This window comes from Geotrypetes seraphini, chromosome 3 (assembly GCF_902459505.1).
Source record: "Geotrypetes seraphini chromosome 3, aGeoSer1.1, whole genome shotgun sequence".
In the NCBI taxonomy this organism is placed as follows: Eukaryota; Metazoa; Chordata; class Amphibia; order Gymnophiona; family Dermophiidae; genus Geotrypetes; species Geotrypetes seraphini.
In genome coordinates this window covers 366,837,727-366,854,795 of record NC_047086.1, presented here as the reverse complement: position 1 = coordinate 366,854,795, position 17,069 = coordinate 366,837,727, and the positions used below count along the sequence as shown (strand labels likewise).

The 17,069-nt window shown below is 45.7% G+C and overlaps 1 protein-coding gene across 9 annotated transcripts in view; it reads right to left on the bottom strand.

Moving 5' to 3' along the window:
- The window catches only part of AFDN (afadin, adherens junction formation factor), a 350,456-nt gene that overhangs the window by 141,202 nt on the left and 192,185 nt on the right, over positions 1 to 17,069 (bottom strand). For 5 of the 9 annotated variants that reach the window (XM_033938337.1, XM_033938335.1, XM_033938342.1 and 2 more), the window contains exons 14-16: positions 15,755 to 15,960; positions 3,096 to 3,116; positions 2,201 to 2,346 (exon numbers count right to left, since the gene is read on the bottom strand). In XM_033938337.1, the coding sequence (XP_033794228.1) occupies positions 2,201 to 2,346; positions 3,096 to 3,116; positions 15,755 to 15,960 (373 nt within the window). The remainder of the gene's footprint in view (positions 1 to 2,200; positions 2,347 to 3,095; positions 3,117 to 15,754; positions 15,961 to 17,069) is intronic. The other 4 variants (XM_033938339.1, XM_033938344.1, XM_033938338.1 and 1 more) reach the window with 1 other exon arrangement.

The window sequence follows — 17,069 nt, the reverse complement described above, 5'->3', positions numbered from 1 at the left end:
ATACACTGGCAAAATTGGTGAATCGGTATATGCTACTCACGTAGGGAAATACAAAGGAGAAGAGGTAGAGAGGGTTTGGGGCTACAGAGGGAATGACAAACAAATGGTGCTTTACAAACTGGTAGGGTTAAGACTTAAATGCAGTTTTGAAACAGCAGACCTTCAGCCTGGAGTTGAATATTGCCAAAGACAGAACCCAATGTACCAAGTCAAGTAGGTTGTTCCAGGCATTTGGCGCAAAACACAAGTCTGACCATGTCTCCCCACTCCTAGCCAAACTTCACTGGCTCCCAGTGATTTCCAGAATCCATTTCAAATGCTCCTGCCTGGCTTTTAAGATCATTCACAGCATCCTTCCTCCCTTAATCCCACTATCTTATAACTCCTCGAGTCCTGATTCTACCAGACCCGCCCAAAGGTATAAATTATCCTTCCCCTCTCTACACGGTATTCGCTATGCAGGCAAACTGGGAAAATCCCTTCTCTTCAGAATCACAGGTCTTTGGAACGACCTTACTACCCTGTTGCGGAACCTTGGCTCCCTCCAATTATTCCGCAAGCAACTGAAAACCTGGCTTTTCACTAAAATGTAATTCTATACCCCCTTCTCTTCTATATATAAGTTCATGTAAACCTTTTTTTTCCTTTTCTTCCTATATTTTAAGTTCTTGTAAACCGTGCTGAGCTCCACAACATCCGTGGAGATGATGCGGTATATAAACTTAAGGTTTAGTTTAGTTTAGTTTAGCAAGGCAGAAGGGACGGAGTCAGGAGTTGGTTGTAGAGAAGAGTGGTACAGACAAGAAAGACTTACCTGACTAATGGAGTTCTTGGGGAAGAGTATAGGGAAAATGAGAGGAGAGATACTGAGGAGCCGTAGAGTGCATACACTTGTAGATCAATAAGAGGAATTTGAACTGTTTGCAGAAGCAGACAGGGAGTCAATGAAGCAACTTGAGGAGTGGGGTAATGTAAGCATAACAACCTTGGCGCAATTCAAGGCATGCAGCAGAATTCTGAACAGACTGAAGGGGAGAAAGATGGCTTAGTGGAAGACCTGCAAGAAGCACATTGCAGTAATCTAGATGAGAAGTGACGAGAGCGTTTACGAGTATCTTGGTAGCATGTTCAGCAAGGAAAGTACAGATTTTAGCAATGTTTTATAGAAAGAAGCAACAAGTTCTACTGGTCTGTTGAATATGCGACGAGAAGAAGAGAGATGAGTCAAAGATGACCCCCAAGGTTGTGAGCTGACAAGACAGAGAGGATGAGTTATATACTGAAATAGAGAATAGAGGAAGGGGAGAGGTAGGTTTAGAAGGAAAGAGAAGGAGTTCAGTCTGTTTAGTTTTAGATGGTAGTGAGACATCCAGGTTGCAATGTCAGACAAGCAGGCCGAGACTCAGGTCTGGATTCCTGTAAAGAGCGATAGGTTGAGGATACAGCAGATAGCAAGGATGACAGTAAGAGATGGTGATCTGTAGACAGGTGAGTATGGGTTAGGAGGAACAAGTAGTATGGTTGGAGTAGAGATGATGTGCAGACTCCAGCTCTGTGATTTCTAAGAAGGAAGAAAAGGTGGCAGGGGTCAGTGAAGTGGGCAGGAGAAGGGACAGGTGGTGGTGATTCAGTTGAGAACTCGAGGTTAATCTTGTGAACCTTGTTGTGGAAGTACTGTATTCAGCCATAGTCTGGGGAGAAAACGAAGGAGGAGTTGGAAGTGAGAGTGCTTTGAGCAGAGCGTTGAACGTGATAGAGAGATGGCGAGGATTGGAGTTAACTTCATTATTACAAATTATTTAATTCACATTACTTCAAATACAACTTTAGGGATCCATTTACTAAGCTTCAATAAAAGGTGGCCTTAGCACAGTCTTATGCAGGTTATTCCAGAGCACTAAGTTTACTGCAGCCGGAAAATGACCTGTCATAAGCCATTTTAAGTTGTGCTAAGTGTGCGCTAACGCTTACTGCAGCTTATTAAAAGGGCCACTTAGATTGTAAGTTCTCCAGGGATATGAAAATACCTACTTTATCTAAATGCAATTTATCTTGAGCAACAACTGAAAAAGGCATGAACTAAATCCAAAATCTCTTCCCATCCTTTCCATTTTAGGGTCATTTAACCTGTTTTTAACCCATCAACTCAACAACCATAAAAAATGATTCAAAAAAAACAAAAAAAAAAAAAACTACTTACTTGAATGCCATTTGAACCAAATGTGCTAAGACATCTTGTGCATCCAAGGTAATACGATTAAGATCTCGGTCCTGCTTGATGAAATTGAGCAGTTCTGATGCATTTGCCATCCAAAAGGCAAGTGCCCCAGCAATGTTCTTCTGTTTCTGCAGGTAGAAGAGCAGCAAATAAGCCATCACCTTTTTTTCCCCCTAAGACAATTGTATTCCAACAAAAAGTTTTCAAAAGATAGATCAGTACCTTTTCCCCACCACTAAAATATACCTCAGATACCAGATATGTGCATTAAATATTTGTGGATGTACACCCACAGGCATTACTGCTGTTACTGCTTTTAGTAGAACTAATTGTACGAAGCCACAAAATGTGAATGAATGTCCAACTGCCATGAGCTTTACCAATGAAATGACATGAACTGTAAAGAAATTTAGAAGATATGCATTATCTGGTAATCTGTGTACGTCTGCCTGTTCAACATATATTTACTGGTCATTACCCACTGCCACCCAGGATACTGACAATCAGCTTTGACAGCAAGTGCTCAGTATCTAGTACTGATCTATTCCACCAACTCCCAAATAACATATGCCACAGCAGGCAATATTAGATGACGTTCAAAGAAGAGGAACCACAGACAAACATCAAGAAATGAAATACAAGGAAAGAAAAAGAACTCGGGTCATTTAATATCTGCATTGAAGTGCATTAAGCAGAAATTATGGAATGCCAATAAAAGCTGCAGAGTCAAAAAGGATTTTTAGTACTGCATGTTCCAGTTGCTATATGAGTGTTATGAACTGTTTAGTCCAACCAGTTTGGAATATTGTATTCCGATATGAAAGCAGAATGAGCTAAGCCAATATAGCCAGGATCAGTTCCCAGCAACATATCCTACCTGATCAACCTGGTCTACCTCCTGGAGAAAAATGGACAAAGAAATCAAGCAGAACAGAGAAAAACTAGTAAACAATCATGGCAGTTCAAATAGGAACATGCAGGTACAGCAGTATTTAACGTTCAACTATATCCTAAACAACATTAGCACTGTAGAACAGAGGGCTGAAACTTGCTTTCTATATGTCCAGAAATCAATAAATTCCATAATGAAGAGGGGAGAGAGAGACACGGTTTACTAACAATTGTATAGTTTCATATTAAAACATTTGGGGAAGGGGGAATCCAACTGTTTTCAAATTGGCCAAAATGGTTATAAACCAATTTGGATGCACGTAATTTGACTTCAAATAAAAACAATGCAGACTAGAATACACTGATATAGGATTTCCCTTAGATTATCAGATTCTACAATGAGAGCTATTTGTATGATTTCTACCAATATGGACAAACATGGATTCTGTTTCTGGAAATCCAGAAGTGAACTGGTCTGCAGACTTTCAGAGCAGTTATTAATAAACCCAAAGAAAAAAGAATTCAATCTATAAACACAAAGAAACATGAATGAAATGAAAGATAAGCTGATTGAACATAAATGGGTCATTCAAAAGAAAATAAAAAGTAAAGTAATTGTTTCCACATTTCTTTAAAAAAATAAGAAAAAACAAAACAGAATAAAAAGTCGACTATTCAAATTCACAAAACTGAAATTTTATTAGCCCAGGCAAGAAGCCTTTATTCATAAATTTTAACCAAAAGGTTGATCCAAACAGATTAATATATTTATTCCCTCAAAAACTCCAAGGCACAAAAGAATCACTGAAGCAATGAATGTCTAAAGTAAATAACACTTTCACTAAACCCTACTGAAATGTTGCCTATTTTGGAAGGATTCACAATGCTCTACTTTAAGCATACATACATACACACACACACACACAGTATAATCAAACCTCGGTTTGCAAATAACACGGATTGCGAGTGTTTTGCAAGATGAGCAAAAAAAAGTCCGGCAATTTGTAGCTCGCAAACCAAGCGTTGTCTCACTACACGAGCACGTACGTGTGTGTCAAGCACAAGCACGTCACGCACATCAATGAGCGTGATCCTGCCGGGATTTCCTACCCCTCGCACGCCTCACTTTATTAAACTGAACTGCGATGGGACATGCCTCGGCGCCTACGACTCGTGCTCCGGTGGCCAGAAGAGTTGGGCGAGCAGACGCCGCAGTTTCCTCTTCTTCCCAAAGCCCCCCAAATTCTGCCAAGATGCCGTATGCCATGCTTTCAGTGAAAAGTTGTCCCAAGAACCCTTCAGGAAACAGATGAAAAATTCCACTGAATATAAATACAAATGTAAAAATAAAATTACATGGCTGTAAACATTAGAAGCACTACATTAAAAATCCTAACCCATAAAATCACAGGAGAACAATAAGAGCTTATAATATCAGTCCATTAAAACCTTAGGCCACCATAGAGACAATTTGTCCGCTTCCATGAATGAAGTCTTTTTAGCAGCATTAGATTTTGTCACCCAAGCTACCAATGGGGATAGATGTATTTTGAATTTAAACCAACTATTTTATGGAAATGTAACACTTAAAAAATGAAATCACATCAAAAATTATTTGACATAGGAAAAGAAAAGCTAGCAGACCTGTTCAAACACAAAACAGGGGACTGTTTTTCAGAAAGAATGTAGGCTGATGAAATGGCCCTACGGATCCATCTAGATATCTGGGCCCTAGAAACGGGAGCCCCCGCTTAATCGAATGAGTCAGCACAAACAGATGGTCAGAGAGGCAAAACTCGTGAGTGACCTCCCATCTACACAGGGTGAATCCACCAGTCCATACTAGCCCGAGCCTCTAGAGACCACAGCAGACAAATCTGCAAGGCATCCCGGCGTGGCATCCAGCGAGAGAGGACACATGTGCACCCTCACCCAAAAAACCACATCTAATGTGCCAACCATGGAGCCTAGAACTTGAAGATAATCCCACGCCGAAGGAACCAGCTGCTCCAAAAGTGCAGAAATCCGGGCACACAGTCTCTGTCTGCAAGTCTCAGACAGATAGACACAACCCGCATCTATATTGAAGAGGACTCCCAAGTATGCCAATGACTGTGTGAGCTGCAGATGACTTTCTGAGGATGACAATTCAACCCAAATCCTCCAGCACCTGAAGCACCTGCTCCACTGTGCAATGTCCCTTGGCCAACAAAGGGGCTCTGATCAACCAGTCATCTAAATAAGGGTAAACTTGCAGACCCATCTTCCTCAGATAAGCTGCCACCACCACCACCATCATGAAGGTCCGAGGCACTGTTGCCCAGCTCATAGAGAAGGGCTGAAAACTGGTAATGCTGCTCCAAAACATGAAACTGCAGAAACTTGTGGTGGGCAGGAAATATGGGAAATGTGTAAGAACGCCTCCGTAAGATCCAGGGAGACCAGAAATTCCCCCGGAGCTGCTGCTGCAATGACCGACCACACGGACTCCATTCGGAAGCAGGGAATCCTGAGAGCCACATTCACATGCTGAAGATCCAGAATAGGCCTCCAATCTTCTGAGCCTTTCTTTGGCACAATAAAGTATACAGAGTATCTGCCTGAGCCTGAGAGGTTGTATGACATCTGCTCTCTAGTTTGAATATCCAGAAAGATGTCCTGAACAGTAGTCTGGACTCTGAGCGCCTTGTCCAGTTTTCTGACAGAGGCTGGGCAAATTCAAGCTTGCATCCTGATCGAATAATGTCCAAGACCCACTGGTCTTCTGTAATGCGCATCCAGGCAGGCAGAAATTCCGAGAGCCAGCAGAGGGGCATGCAATGTTGTGGTGTCTTTCTGGCAGGGTGTGAAGGATGAGCAGCGTACGGTTGGGAATGCCTATAGCCTGCATACTGACCTCAGAAGCTCTGGGAAAATCTCTGTGACATGGAATGTGCATACTGCCTGGAGCACTGAAAATTAGAATGTCCAGAACCCCTGGAGGGTCTGGGTCTACTATCAGGCAGGGACTTTGGGTGACGGTCTAATACCGAATCCATGAGGATATCCAGGCCTTTGCCAAACAATAACTGCCCTGCTAAAATCACCTTGGAAGTGGAATCACCAGCCCACTACCTGACCAAGAGCAGTTAGTGGGCCAAAATGGAGTACATTGACACTTTTGCCAGCACTTTCAAAAGGCTATAAAAGGCATCCACTATATACTGTAATCCATCCCAGCCAGTGGCAGTTGAGGAGGAGGCTCCACTGCATCAGTCTCTAGCATGTGCAGCCAAGACAGGCGCATGCGACAAAAGACATCACCACAGCAGCTTTGATGCTCCAACTGGCTGTTTCAAAAGGTTTCCTGAGGACCACATCCAAACGGCGGTCCTGCATATCTTTCAACACAACTCCCCTATCACTGGGAAGAGATATGTGCTTAGTCACTTGTGCCACCAAGGAACCCACCTTGGGCTGCTCCAAAAACTGCTGATACTCTTGCACCAGTAGATATAAGCAGGACATAGTTCTATCACTCTTCAAAATACCTTCCAGAGAGTCAACTGCTCAGAGACCATAAAACTCATATCCGGATGCCAGGGAAAGATCACAGAGTGCAAGCGTGCACTACAAAGCCAGGGAGAAGTAGACAGAGCCAGATGAGTCACTAAGTTCAATTCCTGCAAAAATTCAGCAGGAAGATAATGAAGAGCTGCAAACTTAATTAAGACCAGGACAGCAGGATCACCACCAGGATCCAGATTCCCTCAAAGGATCCAGCACACAAGCCCGGATCCCCCAATGGGAGAAAAGCTGCACTGTCAAACAATAGATCAGAGAGGTCAGGATCAGCATCCGAATCCCCCAAATCATGAGCAGGCAGAACAACCAGATTAGGCGGAGGTGAGGACATGCCCGAAAGCACCACGTCACCAAAAAACATCCTGAGGGGAAAGGAGACTGTTCAGGAGAAGAACACGTTGTGGGTTTTGGGGGTTTTTTAAACTCTGACCTCAAAACCTCAATTTTAGAGAACTTATCCAGCTCCTGGGGCAGAGAATCACCCTTAGATGACTTAAATTTGTGTGTCTTAGGCTGTGGAGGGTCCGCAGCCAGGCTGACCAAAGAACCAGCCGTGCCAAGCCCCGAAAGTAATGGAGGTCGCCCCACCGGGCTGGCTTGAGCATCTGCACCTGCTTCTAGGGGGGGGGGGGAGCTAAGCCGGTCGCTAAAGCCTCCCTCAGCTGTGCCATGCAGCAAGTGGCACAAGGACACTCTAAAGGGCTAAATTTGCGCAATCCTGGCAAGAATTCACAAGAGGAGACTCTAAGGACTCCATCCCAGCAGTTTTCACGCAAAAATCAAAGTTTTGAAAAAGCAGGGAGAAGAAAAAAAGATCGCAAAAAATCCAAGATGGCCAACAGCACCAAATTTGTGCCAAAAACGCGTTACACATGTCCCAAAGTCCAAAAACTGCGATTTTTAGAATTTTTCAGAAGGGAGAACAGAGGGGAGCATGCAGAAACTCAATAAAACCCACTTTTAAACTTTCCCTGATGTCTCTTACAAGCTGTCAGCTCCTTGTACTCACTGTGACCTGATAACACTGGACTCCATCTGCTCACAGCTTTTTCTCAGTAGCTGTAGAAGAACTCACTGCCACAAAGCTGGGAATGCTCTCACAAAGCTGATCTTCGGGCTGCTGGTCAAACTCTACTGATTGACTATACCTCCACCCCACCGAACTGCTGGATGGGAGGAGGTGAAAAAAAACGCAGCTGACATGCTGCAGAACACCGCTGAGCCCCCTAAGCGTGCAAAACAGTCTGCGCTCGACCCCTGCTTAACGGAAGGTGAGACTACTTCAGGGACAGCCCTAGGCTCCAAGGAAAACTATGCAGACTGGCTAACAGGTTCCCAAAAAAGGATTGGCCTGTCAGTTACAGACCGAAGTCTGTGAGTTCTCAAGCAGATAGAGCTCCAAAATTGCTTCAAATGTGAAATTACCCAAAAAGGGGACGACATTACATTAAATTTAATACAATAAAATGGGAAGAGCAAAACACACAGTTGCAGACATGCTTGCAGAAGAAAAGACTGAAGAGAGCACTAAACCGATGTGAAGTACTACAGAGGCAGAGTGGATTCCTTCTGTAGAGCATGTGAGTATGGGGAAATAACCCTATTGTCTAGAACAGGGGTCTGCAACCTTTAAGACATAAAGAGCCACTTGGACCCGTTTTCGAAAAGAAAAAAAAACTTGGAGCCGCAAAACCATTATAAAACAAATCTAACACTGCATATATTGTTTCTTATCTTAATGCTATATACAGGATCACTAAATTGAAAATAAAATCATTTTTCCTACCTTTGCTATTTGGTGATTTCATGAGTCTCTGGTTGCACTTTCTTCTTCTGACTGTGCATCCAATCTTTCTTCCTTTCTTTCAGCCTCCTGTATGTTTCCTCTCCTCCAGACCTCATTCTCTCCCCCAACTTTTTCTTTCTGTCTCCCTGTTCCCCCTTCTTTCTGTCTCCGTGCCGTCCCCCAAGCCACTCGGTTTGCTGCCACCGCAATCGGGGAACAGCCCCCAAGCCACCGCCGTCCCAAGCTTTCCCTGCAGAAGTGTTGCGCTGACCAGCATTCCGCTCCCTGACGTCAATTCTGACGTAGGAGAGGAAGTTCCGGGCCAACAAGGCATTTCTCCTCATTCCATCCAGCCTGAGCCCCATCTCTCCTTGATCCAGCATTTCCCTTCTGTGTCTGTCAGAATTACCATTCCACCTATTTTCCAGCATCACCCTTCTTTGTGTCCATCTCACCTATATCCCTATCTCACCACTTTTTCAGAATCTTCATTTGTCTCTGTCCTTATCTTTACGCCATGTTCACCATTTGCCCTTTCAATGTCTTTATCTCCCCCCACACACTTTTTCAGCATTACTTCTATGTCTCTATTTCACCTCCTCTTCATGTCCCCTCTGTATCTCTATCCTTATTCAGTAGGTCCTGCTTACCCTTTCTCTTCTTTGTGTCACTATCTCCATTTTCAGCTTTCCCCCCTTTTCCTTTGTTACTGCACCCTGTAGCTAGAATCTTTCCACCCTCCCTCCACTCCGGCCCAGCCCAGTATGAAAGATTTCCTTTTGTTTCCCTCCCCTCTCTCTTCTGCTCCCTCACCCACGAGTCCTGCATCTGGCCCTCTCCCTTCTACCTGCACCTGGCAACATCCCCCTGCTCCGCGGCTCTCTTCAGCAACTCGTCAGCAGCGGTGATCAAGACAAGCTGCCGACATCGAGGCCTTCCCTCTACGAGTCCCGCCTTTGTGGAAAAAGGAAGTTGAAACAAGCGGGACTCGCAGAGGGTAGGCCCCGACTTCAGAAGCTTGTGCTGAGTTGCCGAAGAGAGCCGCGGAGCAGGGGATGTGGCCGGAAGCAGGTAGAAGGGAGAGGGAGATAGGAAGGCTGTAGATCTCCGGAGCATGACACCGACCCCGGCCAGGATGACTTCTTTTTCAGGCACCTTACAAGTCCAGCGTCGCGGCGGGAAATAGCCATGCTGAGCAGTGAGCTCAGCACTACACAGATGAAAGCCTTGCTTGCTGATTGGTCCGGCGGGGCGGGGCCGCCGGACCAATCAGCAAGCAAGGCTTTCATCTGTGTATGTGCTGAGCTCACTGCTCAGCATGGCTATTTCCCCCGCGACGCCGGACTTAAGCTGCATGCCTGCGTGACACACTACCGGAGCCGCAGCAAAGGTGGAAAAGAGCCGCATGCGGCTCTGGAGCCGCAGGTTGCCGACCCCCGGTCTAGAATGTTCCATCTATTGCACTGGAACACCTTTTAGAATAACTATGAAGTCCAAACTATCCTGAGACATGAACTTTTCGTTACTCTCCAGATCAGGGGTGTCAAATGTCAGTCTTCGAGGGCTGCAATCCAGTCGGGTTTTCAGGATTTCCCCAATGAATATGCATGAGATCTATTAGCATACAATGAAAGCAGTGCATGCAAATAGATCTCATGCATATTCATTGAGGAAATCCTGAAAAAGACTGCTCTAGATACTTCACCCCACTTTGTCCCTTGTCCCCTTCCACCTCTAGATATTTCTCCCTTGTCCCCTTCCACCCCCAGATAGTAAGTTTGCTGCAATTGCATTAGATGGGGGCATCTACAAACTATCATCCAGTTTGACTTGTCCATTTTGTTGCCTGTTTTGTGCTAAGTAATTGAAAAGTGTGCATTATATCAGTTATGCATTCTTTCATGAATTTCATTGTGGCTTTAGAAAATGGCGTAACAGCAATCCATCTGTTATACCTACTGAGACATTTATCAAGATGAACTATTTTATCTACTGGTCAAGTTTAAGAGGTACATTGTCTAGGACTTTGATGTCTACACAGCTGTGATTATTAACTTGCTCTATTAGCAGAGGCACAGCTTAAGAGGGGAACTCAACTAGTATTTATCCTCTGCCAGCTAATGCTTCACCAAATCAAGACCTGCAAGCCAAAGCTTAGAGCTATCAGATGATCTCCTGCTCCATCAGAACAAAGGTCTACAGACAAATGCCGGAGAGGTCCCTCAGTCAGGGATTCGACCATGAGGCCAGCCATAGACTGCCACCTGAGAGACATATGCATCAAAGAAAAAATCCTGCTGTACTAGTCCACCAATATCTGCTGATGGTAGAGAAATATTAGCAACGTCCACTGCTACACCTTATCCTTATCCTGGTAATGACATCATTGACAGTCAGGGTTTTCTGCCTCCATCTGATGACTGGGGAGCATAACTCACTCATCTGGACTGGTCTAATAGGATAAGGAAAATAAAGCTATGTATATAGAAGTCAGCAAGAATTCAGAGGTTCTGGTCCTGGTTTGCTTTGACCCTGCCCAGAACTATTTCTTGCTCAATGGCATGAAAATAAAGTTTGATGCAAAAAACAAGTAAATGAGCCCCATGGGGAAACAATTGAAATTGTACAAGTGGAGTTAGGAACTGTACACATCAACCAGGGATAGGTCAAATGAATAAATATTTATTAAGCAATTAATGTAACAAGTCTTATCATATATTCACTGTGTGTCGTGGACATGGCACGTTCCGTGTTTCGGCTTAGAAGCCTGCTTCAGGGGTATAACTGACATCCAGCAGGTGGCACTCTTTGTGATGTCAAAAATAACTGACAGTGAATCGGGTACAATCCAGAAACAAAAAGTATATCCTTCCAACTAAATAAACAGTGGATATGCTCTGGTCTTTGACCAGAGGGCCGCCGTGTGAGCGGACTGCTGGGCACGATGGACCACTGGTCTGACCCAGCAGCGACAATTCTTATGTTTTTATTTATGCTGCTGTTTACCGTATTTTCACGCATATAACGCGCGCGTTATACGCGTTTTTACCTACCGCGCATACCCCTCGCGCGTTATATGCGTGAGCGCGGTATACCAAAGTTTTAAAACATAGTTCCCACCCCGCCCGACGCCCGATTCACCCCCCCAGCAGGACCGCTCGCACCCCCACCCCGAACGACCGCTCGCACGCGCTCCCATCCGCACCCGCATCCACGATCGGAGCAAGAGGGAGCCCAAGCCCTCTTGCCCGGCCGACTCCCCGACGTCCGATACATCCCCCCCCCCCCCGGCAGGACCCCTCGCACCCCCACCCCGAACGACCGCTCGCACGCGCTCCCACCCACACCCGCATCCACGATCGGAGCAAGAGGGAGCCCAAGCCCTCTTGCCCGGCCGACTCCCCGACGTCCGATACATCCCCCCCCCCCGGCAGGACCACTCGCACCCCCACCCCGAACGACCGCCGACTTCCCGACAATATCGGGCCAGAAGGGAGCCCAAACCCTCCTGGCCACGGCGACCCCCTAACCCCACACCGCACTACATTACGGGCAGGAGAGATCCCAGGCCCTCCTGCCCTCGACGCAAACCCCCCTCCCCCCCAAGAACCTCCGACCGCCTCCCAGCCGACCCGCGATCCCCCTGGCAACCCCCACGACCCCCCCACCCCCCTTCCCCATACCTTTGGTAGTTGGGCCAGAAGGGAGCCCAAACCCTCCTGGCCACGGCGACCCCCTAACCCCACCCCGCACTACATTACGGGCAGGAGGGATCCCAGGCCCTCCTGCCCTCGACGCAAACCCCCCTCCCCCCCAAGAACCTCCGACCGCCCCCCAGCCGACCCGCGATCCCCCTGGCGACCCCCCCGACCCCCCCCCCCCCCTTCCCCGTACCTTTAGTAGTTGGCCGGACAGACGGGAGCCAAACCCGCCTGTCCGGCAGGCAGCCAACGAAGGAATGAGGCCGGATTGGCCCATCCATCCTAAAGCTCCGCCTACTGGTGGGGCCTAAGGCGCGTGGGCCAATCAGAATAGGCCCTGGAGCCTTAGGTCCCACCTGGGGGCGCGGCCTGAGGCACATGGGCCCAACCCGACCATGTGCCTCAGGCCGCGCCCCCAGGTGGGACCTAAGGCTCCAGGGCCTATTCTGATTGGCCCACGCGCCTTAGGCCCCACCAGTAGGCGGAGCTTTAGGATGGATGGGCCAATCCGGCCTCATTCCTTCGTTGGCTGCCTGCCGGACAGGCGGGTTTGGCTCCCGTCTGTCCGGCCAACTACTAAAGGTACGGGGAAGGGGGGTGGGGGGGTCGTGGGGGTCGCCAGGGGGATCGCGGGTCGGCTGGGGGGCGGTCGGAGGTTCTTGGGGGGGAGGGGGGTTTGCGTCGAGGGCAGGAGGGCCTGGGATCCCTCCTGCCCGTAATGTAGTGCGGGGTGGGGTTAGGGGGTCGCCGTGGCCAGGAGGGTTTGGGCTCCCTTCTGGCCCGATATTGTCGGGAAGTCGGCGGTGTTGTCGGGAAGTCGGGAAGTCGGCGGTGTAAGGGGGGTGGGGGGGTCGTGGGGGTCGCCAGGGGGATCGCGGGTCGGCTGGGGGGCGGTCGGAGGTGCTTGGGGGGGGGGGGGGTTTGCGTCGAGGGCAGGAGGGCCTGGGATCCCTCCTGCCCGTAATGTAGTGCGGGGTGGGGTTAGGGGGTCGCCGTGGCCAGGAGGATTTGGGCTCCCTCCTGGCCCGATATTGTTGGGGAGTCGGCGGTCCTTCGGGGGGGGGGGGAGGGATGTATCGGACGTCGGGGGGGGGGCATCAGGCTTTCAGGATGGGGACAGACCTTCAAGGGGGGACAGTGCACGGAAGTCAGGGGGGGTGAACGGAGAGTCGGGACAGCGCACGGAAAGTCAGGGCGGGCGAAAGGAGCGTCGGGCAGCATGCGCGGTATACCCGTGAGCGCTGTATATCAAAGTTTTTGTGCAAATCATCGTGATTTCTGCGCGCTATATTCGTGTGCGCGTTTTATACGGGTGCGTGTTATTTGCGTGAAAATACGGTAGTTGGAAATGTTGATGTCAAACTTAAAATAGTTCCAGAACCACTACTACTACTATAAATAAAGTTCTGGATATTTAATTTTAAATATACCTTTTGGCCTCAGACCCACCACTCCACTGCCAAATGAAATCTTATAGCGGTAAGAATTACATGGCTCTTCATCATTGGCCACCTAATATTTTTTTTACAACCTGATTTTACTCATCTTATTTATTTTTCTACATCTAATCAGTAAATACTTCCAATAAATAATACTTTATAGTTTTTCTAAAAACTTAGCTTAGCACATGTGACCCGGGAGAGGATGACCCAACATGTTTCGCACTGTTGTGCTTTATCAAGGGTCCCCCTATAAAAAAGGAAAAAACAGTCAGTACCCTCCACTGACCTGCTTATCCCACTAGCTTTTAATCATACACATCTTCTTAATAATCAAAATTTAAAACTAACTCACCGCAGCTGCTGTTGTCATCCAACTCATAGACTACTTAAAGAGCAAGATGGCGGTGGCGTCCTTTCACAATATTTAAATACCCTCTCTAATCAGCTGATATCCCCTGCCTCCTATTGGTAGGACTATAGGGCAAAGATTTAATTTTCAAAAATTTGGGTGAAAGAAAGCCCTAGCTAGGGGGAGGTCATGTAAAATGTGGCAGGTGCCAGTGGTGTAGTAAGACTATTGAGGGTGATCGATGGCAGGTCCTGGGAAGGAAAATTGTACTAAGATCAAAGGGGACCACTGACTGCAATAGCAGCCAGATGGTTTATGCAATTGTCTGCCCGTGTAAGCTGGTTTATATTGGGTGCACGAGCAGACCTGTAAAAACAAGGCTAACTGAGCATAAGTCACGGTTGATAAATGAATGTTTACAAGCCCCAATGGTCCAACATTGGATCGCTAAGGGGTCATAAGGTGGAGGAGATGCAGTTGCGTATTATTGATAGCATAGAGCAGGGGTGGGGGGAGGAAATATGGAGAAAATTCTGAATGAAAGGGAACAGTGGTTGATTTATCAACTTGATACTGTTGAACCAAGGGGTTTGAATACGGAGATAGAATGGGCATCGTTGATAGGATAAAAAAGCTTGTCCAATAGGAGGCAGGGGATATTAGCTGATTAGAGAGGGTATTTAAACATTGAGAAAGGCCGTCACCACCATCTTGCTCTTTAAGTAGTCTATGAGTTGGATGACAACAGCGGCCGCGGTGAATTAGTTTTAAATTTTGATTATTAAGAAGATGTGTATGATTAAAAGCTAGTGGGATAAGCAGGTCAGTGAAGGGTACTGACTGTCTTTTCCTTTGTTATAGGGGGACCCTTGATAAAGCACAACAGTGTGAAAAATGTCGGGTCATCCTCTCCTGGGTCACGCGTGCTAAGCTAAGTTTTTAGAAACACTATAAAGTATTATTTACTGGAAGTATTTACTGATTATATATAAAAAATAAATAAGATGAGTAAAATCAGGTTGTAAGAAAAATATTAGGTGGCCAATGATGAAGAGCCATGTAATTCTTCCCACTATAAGATTTCATTTGGCGGTAGAATGGTGGGTCTGAGGCCAAAAGCTGTTTAGTTGGAGGCATATATTTATGCTGCTGTTAATCGGAGGCATATATTTTTTTTGTTTCTGGATTGTACCCGATTCACTGTCACAGTTATTTTTGACATCACGATAGTGCCACCTGCTGGATATCGATTATACCCCTGAGGCAAGCTTCTAAACCAAAACACTGACTGTATTCAGTCCACGACACACAATGAACATAGACTTACGTTAATATTTTAAATATTTACTCATTTGATCTATCCCTGGTTGATGTGTACAGTTCCTAACCCCACTTGTACAATTTGAAGAAAAAAGGTTTGCCAGTACTGCTGCTTTTTCTCCTCTTTTCCCAAGGATTATACAAGGTTTTTCTTACTCTTTCCTTCTTTTTGAGAAGTGTTTGATTTTTCTCTAGTATTGAAATGTGTATCTCTAAAATCTTTTTATTAAATGCATTTGTTTTTGGATTTTTCCTAGTATTGCATTGCATTCACTGGCTTTTTTGGTTTTATCACTGCCTGATTTGCTAGCAGTAGCCTGCACATTTTTAAAGAAGTGTTACTTTATTTTTTTTATATTCTTTGTTTATAAAATCATTTTATACAGGTCACAGATATCTTCAGTAGTCTGAGCAAATGGAAGCACATATGTAAGTTTAATTTTAACACAACAGTTGATAGAACAAGTGGCACACTGGACATACCTGAATAACTCCTTCCATCATATTCACCATCTTATTCACTATTGCGATGATCTTGTGAGTTCGTTCAGCAGGGCTGCTGTCAGGTCTATACTGGTTTGACAGTACATACCGACATGTCATATACAACACATATGTTGGGGACAGCTTAAAATGGACAGTAGAACTATTGGTATAATTGATAATGGCAGATAAAAAAGTATCTTCCGCTGTGAAAACAGACAAATAATAATAAAAAGAAAATAACTCATCAGAGCAAGCAACTGCAGCAATATATGAAACACTCCCCTTTTTGTGAGTTATTTTTACATTCTTATATTAGAATTCCTATACAGTGAAGCAGCTCTAGTGCTCTATTAGAGAACCTGTAAACTCCTGATGCCTGCAACCAATAACCTAAAATTCACAAATGCTTTAGTTATTACAAGCTTGAGACTGCTATACTGCACACTATTTGGTTACAGGATGGTGACTTTTTGACTCATGAAATTTGACACTAAACATCCAGGATAGATAAAACTGTTAAAAAAATAAAGCTAATATCCTTTCCTTGAGTCCTGCTAGATTAGATCAGACCAGTGGCTTGTGCTTACCAACCAGCAGACAGAGGCAGGGACACTGACAATGAATTTCAATGATATCACCACAAGCAGTCCTGGAACTTGCCAGGATACATATTTTTTCGCTCCATAAGATGCACCTGACCATAAGACGCACCCTAGATTTAGAGTAGGAAAACAAGAAAAAAAAAAAACCAAAAACATTCTGAACCAAATTGTGTATTAATATATACCAGGCCAAAATCCCATGCCGAGAGAGACCCTTGTAGAACAAAACAAATGAGAAAAAATAGATCCAGCACAAATGAAACAAAACAATTTTCCCCTATTATACAACTCCCATGTTCTGCCCAGTTTCCTGTACATTGCATATGTATGTATTTATCTTTTCCAAGAATCTGATGCCTGTACTATACTGATTGTGAGGACAGTCTCCAAAGTTTACCATAATAAAGAAATCTGTATTTACCTGGAGCAAAAATCCCGAGCCAAAGAGACATGCTCCTTTGTGCACAACTTCTGTATGCTCCCCAAAACACTATTATCACACTATCTAAATCATCAAAATTGATCCTTCTGCTCAAGCTCTTCCGTTTGGTTTTCCTAATATTTTTCCACTCAGCTCAACCTAGCTTTGAACTCCTTACCTCCTATAAACCACATTCAAACACCCTTTCTCCAATGGATATCCCCTTCTCAAATATTCTGATCATTTGGGGTCACCAGCCTAACAGTAATGCTAGAGTCCGTCCCTCCCG